At 47.5% G+C, this 17,696-nt stretch overlaps 1 protein-coding gene and 1 long non-coding RNA gene across 4 annotated transcripts; one reads left to right on the top strand and one right to left on the bottom strand.

Annotated features, from left to right (window-relative positions):
• Window positions 1-146: 146 nt before the first annotated feature.
• On the top strand, window positions 147-16,537 carry LOC147821393 (uncharacterized). The gene is made up of 3 exons (XR_015447064.1): window positions 147-310; window positions 3,303-13,767; window positions 16,349-16,537. It is a non-coding gene; the product is annotated as an uncharacterized LOC147821393 (long non-coding RNA).
• On the bottom strand, window positions 6,425-17,680 carry Ppil3 (peptidylprolyl isomerase like 3). Of its 3 annotated transcripts, none has more exons than XM_021249766.2 (7): window positions 17,578-17,680; window positions 16,373-16,451; window positions 15,100-15,174; window positions 12,872-12,965; window positions 11,997-12,181; window positions 9,649-9,809; window positions 6,425-8,006 (listed from the first exon to the last, which is right to left on the bottom strand). In XM_021249766.2, the coding sequence occupies exons 2-6, from the start codon at window positions 16,373-16,375 to the stop codon at window positions 9,687-9,689; spliced, it is 480 nt and encodes a 159-aa protein (XP_021105425.1). In that variant the 5' UTR covers window positions 16,376-16,451; window positions 17,578-17,680; the 3' UTR covers window positions 6,425-8,006; window positions 9,649-9,686. The 3 variants fall into 3 exon arrangements, with proteins under 3 accessions (XP_021105425.1, XP_021105422.1, XP_004871702.1); XM_021249763.2 differs by having other exon boundaries at window positions 9,691-9,809; XM_004871645.3 differs by having other exon boundaries at window positions 9,691-9,809; window positions 12,114-12,181.
• Window positions 17,681-17,696: the final 16 nt, after the last annotated feature.

Here is a 17,696-nt window from a genome sequence, read left to right as displayed (position 1 = left end):
CTGTCTACAAAATGGAGCTCACTCGCTTAAGGCAGGCTCACCTCGTAAACCGCGGCGACGCCCGGGGGCGGGGCGTTTTGGTCTTTTGTGCGCAGGCGCGGGGCGGGGCTTGTGGGCCAATGTGCGCAGGCGCGAGGCTCAGCGGGCGAGTGGGGCGGGAGGGACCAGGCTGGCGGGAGCTACGTTGGTTCCGAGTGGGTGTAAACGGCAAGCGAGCCTCCGTGCTCACTGAAAACCAACTTTGTGAACACTGGAAAGGGACGAGTGAAGAGGGCCGGGGATTTACCTCAGTGGTTCTGCCGCCTGCCTCGTAAGTGCAAGGTCCTAATTTCGATCCCCGGTACAAATAAGAGTAATTAATAAACTAGGGGGCCAGGGATTTAGCTCAGTGGTGCCGCTGCCCACCTCGCAAAGTTCGATCCCTGGGGGGGTGGGGCCAACAACAAACCTAGGAGGTGGGCGTGGGGGTGCACGCCTGTAATCCCAGCCCTTGGGAAGCTGAGGCAGGAGGATCAAATTGAGTTCCAGGCCAGTTTAGGCCATATAACTACAGAGTGAGTTCAAGGCCAGTCTGAACTATATAGAGAGACCCTGTCTCAAAAAAGAACAAAATAGGGCTAGGGATTTAGCTCAGTGGTTCTGCATAAGCGCAAGGACCCGAGTTCGATCCCCAGTACCAAAAAATAATATTTATATATATATATGGAATTCCATTCAACTCAGTTATTTCTAAATATCTTCCTGAAAGTTAAAGACACAATGATATGTGCCTACTGGCAGGCCTGACGTAAATGAGTCCTTCACAAATGGGACAAAGCAAACAGGCTGCTTTTAGCAAATAGCAGCAGCTTCAAAATGAAGAATAAAACCCCCTGGCGCTGAGAAGTCCAGTGATTGTCTATATACCTGAGCAAACCATCCTTGGGTATCCAGGTCGTAAACATTTCATTTCACCCAGATTCCTTAGCCCTGCAGTACCTATAGAAGCCTAATTCCTTTCACGCCAGTTACTAATACCGTGCTCTCCTGGTGTTAGCCCATCCACTCACAGATGAAATCTCTCCCAGCCATCTGCTGCTTTCTCTCTCCCAGTGTCAGCCCATCCACACACAGATGTGATAAACTCGGCTTTTCCCCACTCACTGCTAGAATCTCCTAATTTTAGTCCCTCTTAACTGGAATAAACTTTCCTTTCAAAAGCAAGTTTTGACAAGTGGATTTTTTATAACCCATACAGGTTGATAGCCTCTCAAGTCATAATTGCCAGAGCCTGCAATATTGATTATTCCCAAAACATGCTGTAAGCAGTGCAGGCTGCAGAATTAACTCCCTTGATTGGCTTACTGTAAGAAGCGAGTCTGACTGAAGCTACGTGACTCACAGAAGCATCTCATGGGCACCGCGGTATTGTGCAGGTTAACATAACCTCCCCGCTAACGGCCACCGCTGAGGCCAGAGTAATGGCCTGTGAAGCTGTGGGGCTGATACGAGATAACATCCGTAGCTGCCACAATTAGTGCCTTCATAGCTTTAAAGACAGTGCTGTAATTACAACCATATGTTCTGTCTACCTTGCTTCTAATTTGAAAATGCCTTGACTCTTCCCTTCAAAGCCTTGCCTGCATTGGTCTCCATGGTAACTTCTTGTACTGCACCTTTGCCCTGACTGACAAAGAATGAAACTCGGCGGAAGAGACGGGCCAGGGCCTTTTGCCAAAGGAGCATCGGCTGTTTAGCTCACACTTGCTCTCTGTCTTAGGTTTCTTCAACCTTTCATGGAATACTGGGCAGGGGGCTAGAGACCTACTGCAGGACTCTCTGGCACACAATAGCTTAATCTTGGAAGCAGCCTGTATGTTCATCAATGAATGGATAGTGAAGATGTGCTATTTGTACGCAGTGAAGTACCGCTCTGCTATAAAGGATATGAGGTGTTCGTAGGAAAATGAATGTACCTTGAGCCCATGATGTTAAGTGTAGTAAATCTCAAGCTTAAATATCGCCTGGTTTCTCTTACATGAGAAATCCCAAATAAAGAGCAAAATAAAAGATAAACAATAGGAACTACAGGGATCTTTTCAAGTGGGAAGAGGATTAGGAGAGGGAAGGGAGGGAAAGGGGATGCAGAGAGTTGAGATATGTATCTGTATCACCTCCCCACAAGGAAGGTCATCGTTAAGTAATGCAAATGTACTAATAACCAAAAGAAAAAAATACACCACCACACAGTGATACATGTGTACCCATATTTATAGTAGCACAAATCTTGGAAATGGCCTGTGTACCCATTAGCAGATGAAGATGGGCCGGAGATTTAGCTCAGTGGTTCCATCACCTGCCTCGAAAGAGCAAGGTCCAGAGTCCGATCTCCGGTACCAAAAAAAAAAACAGATGAAGAAAATGTCCTATACAGTGGGCCCTTGGGTTATGAACTCAATTGGTTCCTGAGGGCTGGCTGTAACTCAGTTTGGTCAGAGAAGGCTCAGGCTCCTCTACACAGCCTTCAAAGTCTCTCTCCTGTGCACAGCAGATCTCAGTGTCCTTAGAGAGCACTGGCCCGGGATTTCTCAGTGAGCCCCACACAGGAAAGGGTGTTGTCATGCTACTTCCAAAGCTCTTTAAGGGTTAAAGCTGTATCAGACCATCTGGAAGCACAAGTGGCTGGCATTTGGATCCTAACTCAAGACTTTGTTCATAAGTTAAAACTAAAATTCCAGTCATAACTCAAGTTGTTCGTATGTCAGGCCTGTCGTAACTTGAGGGTCCATAGTATATACAATATTGAGTACTACTGTGTCATAAAGGACAAATTTGAGTCATCTGTAGAGAAATGGATGAACTTTGAGACCGTAATGGTAAGTGAAATAAATCAGACACAAGCTTAAATACATGTCACCAGAGCCAGGTCCTAATGCAGTGAGGAACTGGCTCCTTATTCCTTGGTCCTGGATTCTTTGTCCCTTGATGAAAGAATTCAGTGCAGACACATGAGTCCAGAAGTACAGGAAGACTTTATGATAAGGCAGACAGTTCCACCTTCCTGCGGGAAGATGCCCGAGCCCTAAAGGTCTCTGCAGCAGGTGCACTCCAAGTGGATACACCTTTGTGCACCCAGTGGTCCCTCGGGATGCTGCTTGTCAACACTTGACTTAGAAGTTGCTTTGGAATTGCAAAATGCCCAGGGGCTTTAATCATGTCAGGAATTTACAAAAGAAGAGAATTTGAGAAAGATAAATTCTTAATTTAAACCAGGTCCCAGCCCAAGATGGGCTGTTTTGTAAGGAACATTTTCCTTTTTGCAGTCACTGGGTTGGAGGCTGTGGCAGCAGGAATGCGCGTGCCCTGTTCTGGTGTCCACACACTGAAACCCAGTTGGAGTCCAGAGCACAGAGCCTCGCAGCAGTTCGGACCCGAACATCGCAGCTGCAGTTCTCATGGTCCAGCCTGTCCAGGGCAAGGCCTCCAGGAGCTGAGAAAGGGTGTGCAGACAGATCCTGACAGGGCCTGGTCAGAGTAATGGGGAGCAGTCTGCCTGTACCTTACAAGAGCAGCCTCCGGGTGCTCTCGTGTTTTGTGGAATGGAGCTTCTTTTATTAGTTCTAGAATAAAGGCCAGTAGATTTCTAACTAAATTTGTTTTAATTAAATTTTATTGGTAATCTTAGGTATACAGTGACATCCATCATTGGGAATTTGCAGCTTTACATAATCTCTCTTGGTTCTTATTTTTCCCCCTCCCCTGCCCTCACTTCAACCCCTCCATCCCTCCCTATTTACAAAGACTTTGTGTCCATTTTTTCATTTTTTCATATTAATTCCATTCTCTTCTTTCCTTTCCTTTCCCCTAGCCCTCCCACTTCCCCTTTGCCCCATTTCTTCCTATTTCAGATTATCTATTACACCTTTTGTTTCTCACACCAGAGAAACTATTCGGTATTTACACGTGTGTCCTATTTATTTCACTTAAGACTATCACCTCAATGTGCATCCATTTAGCTATAAATGTCTCTAATTTCTCATTTTTGATGGCTGAGTAACATTTTTTTTTTTTTTTTGGGTGCCGAGGATCAAACTCAGGACCTTGTGCTTGTGAGGCAGGCAGCAGCACCACTAAGCTACATCCCTGGCCCTAAATTTGTTTTAATTTTGCCTAAGACAAGGAGAAAAAGGAAGGCCTCATAAAAGGGAGAAGAGGTTGAAAACCTACCTTTGAATAAGAGCAATCACTAGATTACTGTTAACAAAGCAACTGCTAGTCCTCCCCCAGTACCTCAACTTCATTTTGTCGCTTTAAAATCCTCACTTATTCCAAGGTTAGTGGAAAATACACAAAATCATCCAAGACAATGCGGCCTGACAGTGTTACTGAACTGGTTCATTCACCTGAAGATTAAAATGCATCTGTACAGGAGAGCAATGTGGTCAGACAGCAGTATATGGCTGCACAGCTATTGTAGGATGATGTCTCATGTGGAATACTCACTCCCAAAATTGCTGTGGTTGTTTTCTATTTTTTTTTGTACCAGGGATCGAACTCAGGTCCTTGCACTTGTGCAGCAGGTGGCGAAACCACTGAGCTAAATCCCCAGCTTGTTTTCTACTGTTAAGCACCTTCTCTTACTGGATTTAAAAGTGATAAAAGTGATTAATACCTGAAAGGCTGCATTATGGCCAAGATCACAAAATAAAGCTAAGTATTTCACAGTAGAAATCCCATCACAGCATCTTGTGAAAGTTATCTGAATATATTAGCAATACACTTTTGCAAATCTCGGGAGTCACAATCTCTGGAAGCTAGTAGCTAATCATAGTGGGCTTTTCATTATTCCAAGAATATATATATATTTGGAGACAGGGTCTCACTATGTAGCTCAGGGTGGCCTTGAACTTGTGGAGATGCTCCTGCCTCAGCCTCCCAGATAATGGGATCACAGGTGTGCGCCACCACACCCGGTTTATATTTTCATTTAATCCTGACAATTTATAAGAATGTATCAGTTCCTACCATTATGTGACCACCACTACCATAGATACAAACTGAATCTAACTAAAGCATCAACTTTCATCTCACTAGTGAGAGATAACTAGTGTGTCCAGTTTGCTAAACTGGTTAAAAGTTCAGTTCTGCCTGGTAATTCACCTGCTCTTACGCCCTCAGCACCTTAGACTGTGCGCCCAGGCCTGTGCTGTTCGGTATCCTCGGCTGGAAGCACTTCAGTGTGTGATTTCTACTAGCTCTGGCTGTTACAGTACAAAGGGCTGATACTTGCCCTCAGGGATAACAGGCCAGTAAGTGCATCTGGCTGAGGGACCAAGGTTATGGGGCAACTGAGATAAGCACTCTGCACCAAGCACCACACCCCACTGGGATCTGGCAACTTCTTTTGTCTATCCACATCAAGGGCAGGAACTTTTCCCTTGAAGGGGAGAAAGTAAATATTTTAGGCAGCAGGCCATCTTTTTTCCCACAACTAGTCAAAACTGCTATTGTTGGGCAAAGAAACCAGAGACTAGAAACATGCACTCTGACTGGGTAGGGCGAGGCCCCTAGACATTACTCACAAAACAAGTGGCTAGCCTCGAGGGTACAGTTTCCCAACCAACCTTCAGTCTGGATAAAGAACCTGATGACTTTCTTTTTAAAGGGAGAGCCAGGCATGGTGGGACTCGGCTGCAATCCCAGCACTCGGAAGGCTGAGGCAGGAGGATCACCACAAGGTCCAGGCCAGCCTACACAGTGAGTCCATGGCCAGCCTGAATTACACAGTGAGACCCTGTCTCCCCACCCCATCCCCCCAAAAAAGGGGAGGAAGAAAAGCTGTCAGTATTCTAATTGTCTTAATAGCAGTTCCACTTCCTGCCAGCTGATGTGTCCCACTGGGATGGGTTAGACTGGTGGGTCCCGAGGGAGCAGCCAGAGACCAGCAGGGGACCTGATCCTCAGCAAGCCTCATCAGGCCAGCAGTCAGGCCACCTCCCTGTGTGGACACCTTGATGGCTGTAGCTGAGCACACTGCAAGAATAGACTTAAGAACAAAAAAGTCACTGTATTGGCACCATTTTTTAAAAAGTGGCAGATTAAAATGTAGAGCAGTTTGACCTCTCCCCAAAAATGGCAGTTTAGAATAAAAAGTAAGTGAGGGGCCGGGGATTTAGCTCAGTGATTCCGCCGCCTGCCTCGAAAAGCGCAAAGACCCGAGTTCGATCCCTGGTATCAAAAAAAGTGAATCCCCATAGGTACAAAAAAGTCTTCACAATAATGACCTCTTGAAGGTGACCAGAAAAACCGAAACCAAAGAAAATACCACTGACATGTTCAAGGAGGAAAGGAATAAGGTATAAGAAGTGGTAAGACAAACTGGCCCAAAGTAGAATATAATATTATTAATTGTAGAATCCAAAATAATATGAAACAAAACATGAGATCACTGGTATAAAAAGTACCTCAGTTTATTGAGACATATAAATGCTAATACTCAAACTAATTAAACAACACCTGCAATCCTAGCTCCTCAGAAGGCTGAGGTAAGAGGATCTCAAGTTTGAAACCAGCCTAGGCAAGAGTTTTGTTTTAAGGCAGGGTCTTGCTTTGTGGCTCAGGCTGGCCATGGACTCACTATGTAGTCCAGGCTGGTCTTAAACTCACGGCGATCCTCCTACCTCAGCCTCTCAAGTGCTGAAACTACAGGTGTGCAGCACCAAGGGCTGAAAATGAAGCTCAGTGGTAGAGCTCTTGCCTCATACAGGTGAAGTCCTGGGGTTCAAAGCCCAGTAGTGGAAAAAAAAAAGAATTAAAAAAATTAATTAGTAATCCCAACATTTGGGAGGCTGAGGCAGGAGGACTGCCTAGAGTTTAAAGCCAGTCTGAACTACATAGGGAGACCCTGTCTCAAAAAATAAAACAATTAATTAGACCAGCCATTGGGAGAAAAGAGATAAACCCAAATGTGAGTATTTGGTATTGGTTGTAGAAATAGCACAGTCTAATCAAGGTGATTTATGCAGCAGGGGGAACATGGTTCTCAGCAAATCCACGAGAACCTGGTAAACGACTTTATCAAGTGAGAGAACTGAAGCTTCCAGATCCTAGAGAACGGTCCTACAGGCCTCATGTGACCCTCAGGATGGGCTCTGATGAGACGATGTGTGAGGGTGAAAAAGCAGAGCTGAGTTAGGCTGCCTCAGTCACATGCTGAGGGGCAGAATATTGGTCAGCACGGATGAGAATGCAGCCTGGGCCCTGACGGGTGCACTGTACTCCTCAGGGTCCTGGGCGGGTCAGCTGGGAAATGCTCAGTACTGTTATCAGGCTCAACTTTACTGTGAAGCTGGAGACGCCTGCTAGACCACCTCTGCGATCCTGGTCCTGCTCTTTCTAACGGCTTAAAGGGAGTGATTCCCGGAGATGATCCTAGCCTATGGGCTGGCCATGGTATGTAGCCAGCATGCTCAAAATTGCTTGCATTTGAGACTCAGCACTTAAAAATGAGTATTTGCGTGTAAAAAATTTTTTAAATATCTTTAATGTTAAAGCTAAAGAAAGCTGGACATGGCAGTGCACACCTGTAATCCCGGTGCCACTCGGGAGGCTGAGGCAGGAAGATGGCTGAGTTCGAGGCCAGCCTGGTTCCATAGTGAGCTCAAGGCCAGCCTGGACTACACAGCGAGGCCCTGTCTCAATCCCTCCCTACCACCAAAGAGTGGAAGGACCCATTGACACCAGGAGAGGATGCGCTGTGTGCACCGAGGGCACGCGCTGGGCTTCCTTCCTGATGCCCTGGCTGCACACACAGAAGGAAGAGATCCTGGGTACCGCCGGCCCACTGGGGTAAGCCTGAGGCTGCTCCAAGACACCCACCCAGGGTCCATCCAGCGACTGTCTACTGAGCAAACGGGTTGGCATGAATAGTTATGTCCTTGATGTGCACATCATTGAGAGGCCGGTATGTCTTCTCATTTACTGGGAGCTTCTCCAGTTCATCCAGAGAATCCAAGCCATCTATGACTCTGGAAGAGAAACAGAATCATGTGTGAAAATTTCCTCAGATTAAACATACAATCTGCCAGGTGTGGTGGTGCACACATCATCCCAGCATTTGGGAAGCTGAGGCAGGAGGATCACTTCGGAGTTCAAGGCCAGCCTGGGCTATGTCATGAGACCCTGTCTCAAAACAAAACAGAAAACTCCAAAAAAAGAAAAGGCTGAGGACATAGCTCAACTCAAAGGCCCTGGGCTCAATGCTCCAGTATCACAAGGAAAAAAAAAAAAAAGAGGATGGGATCACATCTTGTAGTTCTTTGAGTTTTCTTGTTGGATATAAAACTAGAGAATTCAGGTTGCCCAGGTGGGCTCCAATTTGTGACCCTCCTGCCTCAGCCTCCTGAGTGCTGGGACTATAAGGATGTACCACCAGGTTGGCTTCAAAACCTCATTTTTATGCAGTTAGTCAACAAGAGCAATGAGGAGGAGGAACATCCTCAGCAGCGTGCCTCACCTATGTTTAGCCACATCCAGTCCCAGGGGAAGTGCAGATGGTATGACAGAGCTGGCCAGCCTGTTTGGCCCTCCGTGCTTGTGCCTGGGGACTGGCACGTCACTCACATAGGGCCAGGGACACCAAGAAGGCGGGCTCCCAGCTCCCTCCCTGGTGCCTCCTGCCCTCCTGTCTCTAGCTCCTTTCCTGGTGTGGGAGGTGGGGGTAGAGGTGGAAATGCCAACCCTCCAGTCTCAACCTGTCCAGAGCCCTGGGGCTGCCGACAGCCACCCCATTAGAGCAGCCTGTGGTTTTCAGAGTTGAGCTATGGCTGAAAGGGCTTAGACAAATCACATGCTATGCCTTCCACCCTGTCACTCAGGAAACTCCAAGGGTTCAGGAGCTCTGTCCCAGGAATGCAGGACGCAAACCAAATGTTACGTCACTGTCACACAGGCTGAGGACATCTGTGCTATGGGAACGACACAGAAGAGGCATTCGGGGTGGCTCCATTACTGCTAGCCCTGCCCTCCACTAGGTGGGAAGCAGGGACCACTGTGTTTTCTCTGTGCAGGTGCTCTGCTCTCCTTCTGGCCACGCGGTCAGGAGGCCGAGGTGCAGCTCAGAGCTGAGTGTGGGCCCAGCCCCGCACAGAAGAAACCCTAGTGGTGAGCGGAGACCACCCTCCAGCAAACCCATTTCATGCTCCCATCGCGGAGAAACCCTGAGAGCTGCCCTTCAAGCACATGCTTTGGAAATCTGTCTGAAACACCTGCGAGGCTTTGCTTAGATCAGCAGCTTTTCGGGTTACACTTCTTGGTGCAACTCAAATCAATTTCTAGGATTCACACATGCGTTAAAAATGCATGTGCAAGTACATAGCACTTCAGGTTCATGAACCAAAGGTTTACTACAGTTTGGTCACAAGCTCAGCCAGGCGTGGTGGTGCACGCCTGAGATCTCAGCAATTGGGAGCCTGGGTAGGATTGCTTCAGGTTTGAGACCCTGACTCACTACATAGTCCAGGCTCCACACAGCACTTCAGTTGTTAGTTGTGTGCCTGTCACAACTGCAGGGCCGGGGATTTAGCTCAGTGGTGCCGTTGCCTGCCTCACAAGCACAAGGTCCAGAGTCCGATCCCCGGTACCAAAAACAAAAAACAAAAACAACTGCACCTGCTCACTGGCTTGCCAGCAAACACCCCATCCAGAACTCACTTTCCAAACACGGTATACTTCATGTCCAAATGGGGCTGTTTGCCATATGTGATGAAGAACTGAGAGCCGTTGGTGTCTGGGCCATTGTTAGCCATAGAGACAACACCTCTGACGTTGTGCTGCGAAGACAGACCAGAGCATGAATCTCAGCGTTGCTCCCTGTGCATTCCAAGTGGACATGCATTCTTCACCTCCCCGCTACTGAAGGGGCCAGGAAACACTGCACTGGCATCTGTGCAGATTAATCCACATTATCTGCATGCGTCAGAACATATTCTCCCGCTCATCTCCCTGTCTCCAGAGGGCCTTCAGTTCGCCACTGGGTACCAGTAGCAACCCTGACAGCAAAGGACAGTGCGCTGGCATGACACCCAAGCCCTACGCTCTCTTCTCACACACTGGACTCTTCTAGTGTTCATCTGTGAGACAGGGAGGTGGGCTGATGCGGGTCGCACTCAGGATGCACCAGGTACAGGGCCAGCAGACGGTAAGCCGACACTGGGCAGGACAACGTAGGGCCGAGGAGGTCTTATCTCTCCAAGGCAGGGACGCCTGTCTGTGTCCCGCTGTGCGAAGTCGGCTCCTGAGGGAGGGATGACCTGAGGACGGCCTCTCTGGGCTCTGGGATCACAGCAGGGTTCATTTGCAAGGGTCTGTGCCCAGGAACTAAAGGACCTGACTGACAGGAGTTAAGACCAGGCCGAGCAGTGCTGCAGGGGGGCCGAGCAAGGCCACTACAGATCATGCCGCCGATGACCCTGGCCACAGCCGTCTCTCAGGTGACAGCAGCATCGAAATACCAAGGCTTTGTCTTCCTGAAAAGTGACTAGAAATCAAGTCCAACATCTGATACACCAACAGGAATAAATGTACCATTTACAAGTTAATAAAAATAAGTGCTGCTCCCTTATTTGAGCTGTAGGAGTTAACACTGGCCATTTCACTGCCGCAGCCTCCCCACGAGGAGCCACAGCCCCACGCCATTCCCATGCTGCCCACACGCCAGACAATCCACTGCTTCCATGGCGAGCCTCTGCACTCCACAAACCACACAACTGCAGTTTCTGGGAAATGCTCCTAACACTCCACACTGCTGAGTCTGACCCATGAGTACACACAGGTGTAGTCCACCCATCTTTTCATGGTGGTATGGCATTTCGCACTTTGTGCACTAAAATGCAGCCAGTCCACAATCACTGCACACAGGCCGTTCCCAGACATTCGCTGTCACAAACAGCACACCAGACGAGGGGATCATGAGCTGGGGGTCATGAGCTGGGCGTGTGGTAAGAGTCCCTTTCCGGGAGACACTCGGAACAGACCGGGAAGCCGCCCGCCTCTGTGGTATGAGACCGGCGTTCCTAACCCTGCCTGGGAGGATGCCAGGCAAACTCCCGATGCAGTCCACACCCTCTGCAGGCCTACTGCTCGGGCCCTCTGTTTTGCAAGAGGTAAGGCCTTGATCTTTTTTTTTTTTTTTTTTTGGGACAGGGTGATCCATGCTGGCCTTGAACTCACAGCAATCCTCCTGCCTCTTCCTCCAGAGCGCTGGGATTACGGGCATGAGCCATCATGCCTGGCCCTAATCTTTTGTGGTTTTTAAATTCCCACAGGTGATTTTGTCACAGCCAATATCTGGTTTTAACTGGTACTCTGAGGCAGCCATTAATTAAGCTCTGAAAAATTGTTCAGTTTCTAATTCCAGAAAAGGCTAACTTCTCAAAGTTTATCACCTCCCAAACCCAACTCCAATAACAAAGTTAATATATATCCTATGACAATAAAGCAAAAAAGAAGAAAATATATCCAATTCTGTCATCCAGAGACATAATCAATTTCAGAAGATTTGTGGTTACATATGTGAAAAACAGAAAAAAAAATTTTTTTACCCAACCCCTCAGCAGTGCTCTACTACTGAGCTACATCCCCAGCCCTTTTTTATTCTGAGACAGGGTCTAAGTCACTAAGCGAGCCAGGCTGGGGTTGAGCTCACCATCTTCCTGCTTCAGCCTCCCCAGGTGCTGGGATTACAGGTGTGTGCCACTGTGTCTGGCTAAAGGGGACTGATGATGGCAACACTGCAACACCGATGCTAACACCTCAACACTGTGAGCACGAGGTGGTCCCGCCTTTCTCCAGGAGGCCTGTGACTCAGTCATTCCCCATGAACCGTGCAGCCAGGTATCAGCCCCTTCAGCAGCACTAACACTTCAGGCTGGACTCCTGGTGACTGAAACAGGCTGAGACTCCAGCCCCTTTGTCCATCAGTTGGGCTGATGGCCACTGGGACCCTTGACTCCATTTACCAAGCGTGCAAGCACTGCAGAAAACACACTGAATGATGTCGGCCTGCGTCCCGAGGCACACGCCCGAGTTCCAAGCGCACCAGACTTGAGAGGTGAAGTTCTGAAGCGGGGCTGTACCTTAAGATATTCACTGTATTCATCCTCGAACTTCTTGCCCCAGATACTGTTCCCGCCTCTTCCGGTACCTACAGGACATGACAGGAAATGGGAAGTAGTGCTTAAAGTTGAGAAGGGTTCAATTTTATTTATTTATATATTTTTTGGTACTGGGGATTGAACTGGGAACCTTGCTCTTTCGAGGCAAGTGGCGGCACCACTGAGCTAAATCCCCAGCCCTGTTTATGTTTTTTGAGATAGGGTTTCACTACGGAGCCCACACTGGCCTTGAACTCCAGCAATCTTCCTGCCTCAGCCTCCCATGTGCTGGGATTACATATGTGTAGTACCACACCTGGTTTAGGGTTCAATTATTATTTTTTTTTGGTACCGGGGATTGAACTCAGGACCTTGTGCTTGTGAGGGAGGCACGGCACCACTGAGCTAAATCCCCAGCCCTAGGGTTCAATTTTTAAACTTAAAGGCCCTTTACAGCATACCTCTTTAAATACAAATAAGATTTGATGACATCTAGCATTTCCCCATATTTAATTTTATAGATTAAAAAATAAAATATTCCTACCAGATAAAAAAGCAAAACCCCAGCCTCCTTATTGATCCTGCTCAGAGTCAACGGGCAGGTGGTAACAGTTTCTGCTTCAAACTCTTGCTGTGGCACAGCAGCCCAGTCATGAAGACCTCACATGCGTTTTCATTCTTTCTATCTCTTCTCTGTATTACACACCCCGTCCCTGATCTTAGTTAGTGGAAAGGCATACCTGTTGGGTCTCCCGTCTGAACCATGAACCCCTTGATGTTTCTGTGGAATACACAACCGCTGTAGTAATTACTAGCACAGAGAGCCAGGAAGTTCTGCAAGAAGTGCAAAGGGTGAATGAGGAGGTACAGCAAACACTGGAGAGCAAGAATAACGCACATGCTGGGAGTGGTGGCGCATGCCTATGATCCCAGCACTCAGGAGGCTGAAGCAGGAGGATCACAGAGAGTTCAAAGTTCAAGGCCAGTCTCAACTACATAGAAGACCTTGTCTCAAATAAACAAAACCAAACCAAGGGCTGGGGATTTAGTCGAACAGTGGTTCTGTTGCCTGCCTCAAAAGCGCAAGGTCCCGGATACCAAAAACAAAAACAAAACAAGAAACAAACCAATCACAGTTCCTGGAAACTCCGAAGAGCATGCTGGGCCCTGGCTTTCAGGTCTTTGAGTCTTGCTACACAGCTCAGGCCTCTGGCCTCTGGCCTCAGACTTGAGGTGCTCTTCTTGCCCCACCCTCCCCAGTGCTGGGATCACAGCCCTGACTCTAGGTATTACTTTTGGATGCTGTCACATCCCAGCCTAGAACGTGTCAATGATTTCTTTCTGCCCTGGAATCAAACGCACAGTCTTTGGCAGGACCTAAGGATCCTCACATGGTCCTGTTGCTCACTCTGTGGTCTCATCAGCACATTGACAATCATCTGCTATTTCTACACAAGGAACCCAGGACTTCATGCATGTGAAGCCAGCCCTTTACCACTAAGCTCCTAGAATACTTCTTTTGTATCTTTTTATTTATTTATTTGTTTGTTTGTTTTTTGGGACCAGGGATCGAACTCGGGACCTTGTGCTTGAGAGGCAGCGATGGAACCACTGAGCTAAATCCCCGGCCACTTTTGTATCTTTTTAAAGGGTGACATCTTCATACCTTCTATGGTCAGTTTATGTCTTTCTCTTTCCCTCTCCCTTGTACTACTGCGGATTGAACCCAGTGCCTTCACAGAGACTCACCCCCACCCTTATTTTTAAATTTTGTTTTTTTTTGGTACTGGGGATTGAACTCAGGTCCTTGCGCTTTTGAGGCAGGCAGCAGAACCACTGACGTAAATCCCTGGCCCCAATTTTTTTTTTTTTTTTTTTTTGGTACCAGGGATCGAACTAAGGTCCTTGCGCTTTTGAGGCAGGCAGCAGAACCACTGAGCTAAATCCCAGGCCCTTAAATTTTATTTTAAAGCAGGGTCTCACTAAGTTTCCCAGGCTTGGCCCAAACATGCAATCCTGCCTCAGCCTTCCACAGGTGTGTGACACCACACCCAGCCTGTGTTGGGCCAGGTCGGTTAAGCCTTGGTTAAGCCTGTCTTTGCCTTCTTCTAAGTAGCTCCTTTCTCATTATTCTTTAATGCTTTACTTTAAGTCATTATCACTTTTCAGAATATTTAATTTTCCCAGCTAGAATGTAAGCTGTATGAAGATTATGAATGCCTCTGGCTCCACCTGTCTGAGACCATGGCAGGACAGCTTTCCACTAACTGCTGAAAGAGTGACTACACAGAACTGACTCTTTCTCTTTCTATGCTTGTCTTCAACATGTGAAACAATGATAGAGTGGTTTTCCTGCCATGGTTTGGGTCTAGATGTCCCCTCAAAGCCTCATCCAGTCATCAGTGAGGCTTTTTCAGAGCTGGCTGGATCTAGAGTGTGTGATGCTGGAAATGATTCATGGTTCAATGCTAGAATCAAGGGCACTAGGATTAAGGGCGTGAGTGCTACCCAGCCTAAGTAGACTGAATAAAATGTAAGGGACAGAAAGAGCTGTGGTCATCCCTTGGTGCTTTGCTACTTTCTGCCTGCCATGAGCTGTTTTTCCTCTTCAATGCTCCTCTGCCAAGCCACCCTGCCTTGGAGCCAGCTGATTATGGACTGAAAACTCTACAAACTGAGCTAAATAAACCTTTCCTCCCTTAACTTTGGGTGTTAGGTATTTTGTCTCAGTAACAAGAAAAGTAACTAAGATATCTCCTTTTTATTTTGGTACTGGGGATTGAACTCAGGACTTTGCACTTGTGAGGCAGCAGGCAGCACCACTGAGCTAAATCCCCAGCCCATAAGCCTGAAATTATAATGGCCAGGTCTTCCTAACCAAGGTTTTACAGAAAGTTTTCTAGGTTGGAGAATTCCACTTCAAAATGGTCACCCTGCTGCATTAACTGACATGAGTAATGGTACTCACCTCACATGTCTTGGGTGTCCGCTCACAGAAGACTTCTATTTTAATATCTCCTACGTCTGTGTGCAATGTCACAGACTAAAGGAGAGAGAAGGAAACAAATGTAATTTCTCCAGGTGACTAGAGGTACCATTAGTTCTCTGACTGAATACTTAAGATGACAATCAACCACAAATGATTATGAAATGATCCATGCTTAGAAATGATCCATTCAACAGAGCAGCCAGAACTTCTCCCAAATTTATTTCAACAGCAGGAAAAACCTCCAGAAGATAAATATAACAAGGACTTTTTTTGGTACCGGGGATCGAACTCAGGACCTTACACTTGTGAGGCAGGCAGCACCACTGAGTTAAATCCCCAGCCATAGAAGATAAATACAAACGTTTGGATAAAGTGCCATCTCTGCTAAAATTTGTTTGTTTTTGTTTTATTGAGACAGGGTCTCATTATGTAGTTTAGGCTAGCCTCGAACTCCTAGCAATTGTCCTGCCTCAGCTTCCCAAGTGCTGGGATTAATTACATGGTACACCACCATGCCCAGCATCTGCTAAAATTTGGAAGCAAATATTGTGATGGAGATAATTATTTTAAGCTTGAATTCTTTCATGAGTAAAAATCATCACGTTAAATTTATTGATATATGTCACCAACATCACTAATATTTATTGAAAAGTAGTTAAGAAAATTGATTTATTCTATACATGGCTCCTATCATTTTCCTCAGGCAGTTCAATTCAAGAGGCAGGATTAAAAAATAATCCCTTCCTAGGAGCTTGGACCTAGCTCAGTGGTAGAACACTTTCCACGTTTGCACAAGGCTCTGGGTTCGATCAACAGCATTGCTACAAAAATACATATGCAGAGCTGGGGAGTTAGCTCAGTGGTTCCACTGCCTGCCTTGCAAGTGCAAGGTCCCAAGTTCGATCCTCGGTACGAAAAACAAACAAACAAAAAAACTAACCAAAAATACACATGCAAAAATAAAAGAAAAAAAATTTTAAATCCTTTTTTTTTGGAGACAGGGTCTTACTGCGTAGTTCAGGCTGGCCTTGAACTCACTATGTAGCCCAAGCTGGTTTCAAACTTGCAGCAATCCTCCTGCCTCAGTCTCCCAAGTGCTGGGTCCCAAGTGCTGGGTCCCAAGTGAAACCACACCCAGCTATACAGTATGTTTTAATATCCTATAGTGTACTTAGCTTGTCACTGAAATTCCCACAGAGTTTTATTTTCCTTGACTGAATTTTTAAAGATTGCTGAATTTTATAAAACTTGCCATTTTTTCTTCTTGGATTCACGAAATACTTCGTTTCTCAGAGTCTTACAGAGAAAAGCTTGAAAGTAAGTTTCTGTTCCTAAAGGTAAAAAGAATTAGTTCATTTTCTTCTACTTGTTTCACACACACTCATTTTTATCGCACATTTAAAAGAAGTCTGACTGACGGTATCCTGCGAATAAGGAGAACCTAGTTACGGACGAGACACTGTACTGGCAACCCCAGCTCAACCAGGCTCTCAAGCCGAGTCACTTGAGTTCTCACCTCCTGCAAGCCCTCAGCTCGGGGTCTCTCTGATATAGGAGAACTATAACTCCCAACTGCTGGGGATCAGATACATCGTGTAAATAATCGAAGAATGAATTCCAAGCAACAACGGAAGGTCAGAGTAGCAACGATTTGATAGTTCCAGAGACAGGAAGGGATGCGAAAGTGGGTTGCCACGAGCCATTTCTCTAAGAAAGCTAAATCACTGGGTAAGTACAATGTGGGTCAAACTATAATGAACCATTAAGATTACAAGTATAACTGCTTAGCTATTGGTCCAGTAGGGAAGGTCAGGTAGCAAGGGTGCCCGGAAGGAACAAAGGCATTCTGTAAGGGAGGGCTCCTGAAGCCCTGGTCACCCACCTGGGTGACTGATGTCTAGCTGCACTTACTGGACCAGGTGGCACCAATTACAGTACATTCTCAAGTTACTGCTTACGTCTCGGAGTAATAATTTGTGAAATAAGCCAGACACGCATGCTTCAATATCGCACGGTTTCTCTTACACCCGGTGGTGAAAAAAAGCAGCTGCATTTACTGACGATCCCCAAAACGGCCGAGGGAGAAAAGGGCCCAAAAGAAAACTGAAAGGCCACCGTGCCTCGGTCTGGGTCGCGCGGGACCGGCCCCAGGGTCCCGGCAGGGGAGGCCGAGAGGCGGGGGGGGGGGGGGGGGCGGAGAGCCGAGAAGGGCCCAGTCCGCGCCACTCAGACGCAGACTCGCGCAAAGCCGAACGCCCACGCCGCGTCCCCAGCGCGCACTGCGAGGCCGCGCCAGCGGAGCCCAAGCCTGGCACGCGGCTCCGGTCGCCCCGCCCGGCAAGTTTGGGCGCCGGACACCGAAAGTCGGGCCTGGAGCCCTTTCCAGAGACGCCCTTCTCGTTCACAGAGAAGCCTCCTCCCACATGCACCAGAACCAGCAGGCCGCAGGTAACGTACATCAACTGCCACCTGGAATCCGACAGGAAACCCTGTGCTCACAACTACTGCCCGACCAGAAGCGCCCGGAACTCCTACCACCGCTCCGGACTCGGAGGTAAGCAGGGACGGACCACTTC

This window comes from Heterocephalus glaber, unplaced genomic scaffold (assembly GCF_053883595.1).
Source record: "Heterocephalus glaber isolate CG9 unplaced genomic scaffold, H.glaber_assembly_v1.0 deba00001743, whole genome shotgun sequence".
Lineage (NCBI taxonomy): Eukaryota > Metazoa > Chordata > Mammalia > Rodentia > Bathyergidae > Heterocephalus > Heterocephalus glaber.
This window is presented reverse-complemented; position numbering and strand designations above follow the sequence as displayed.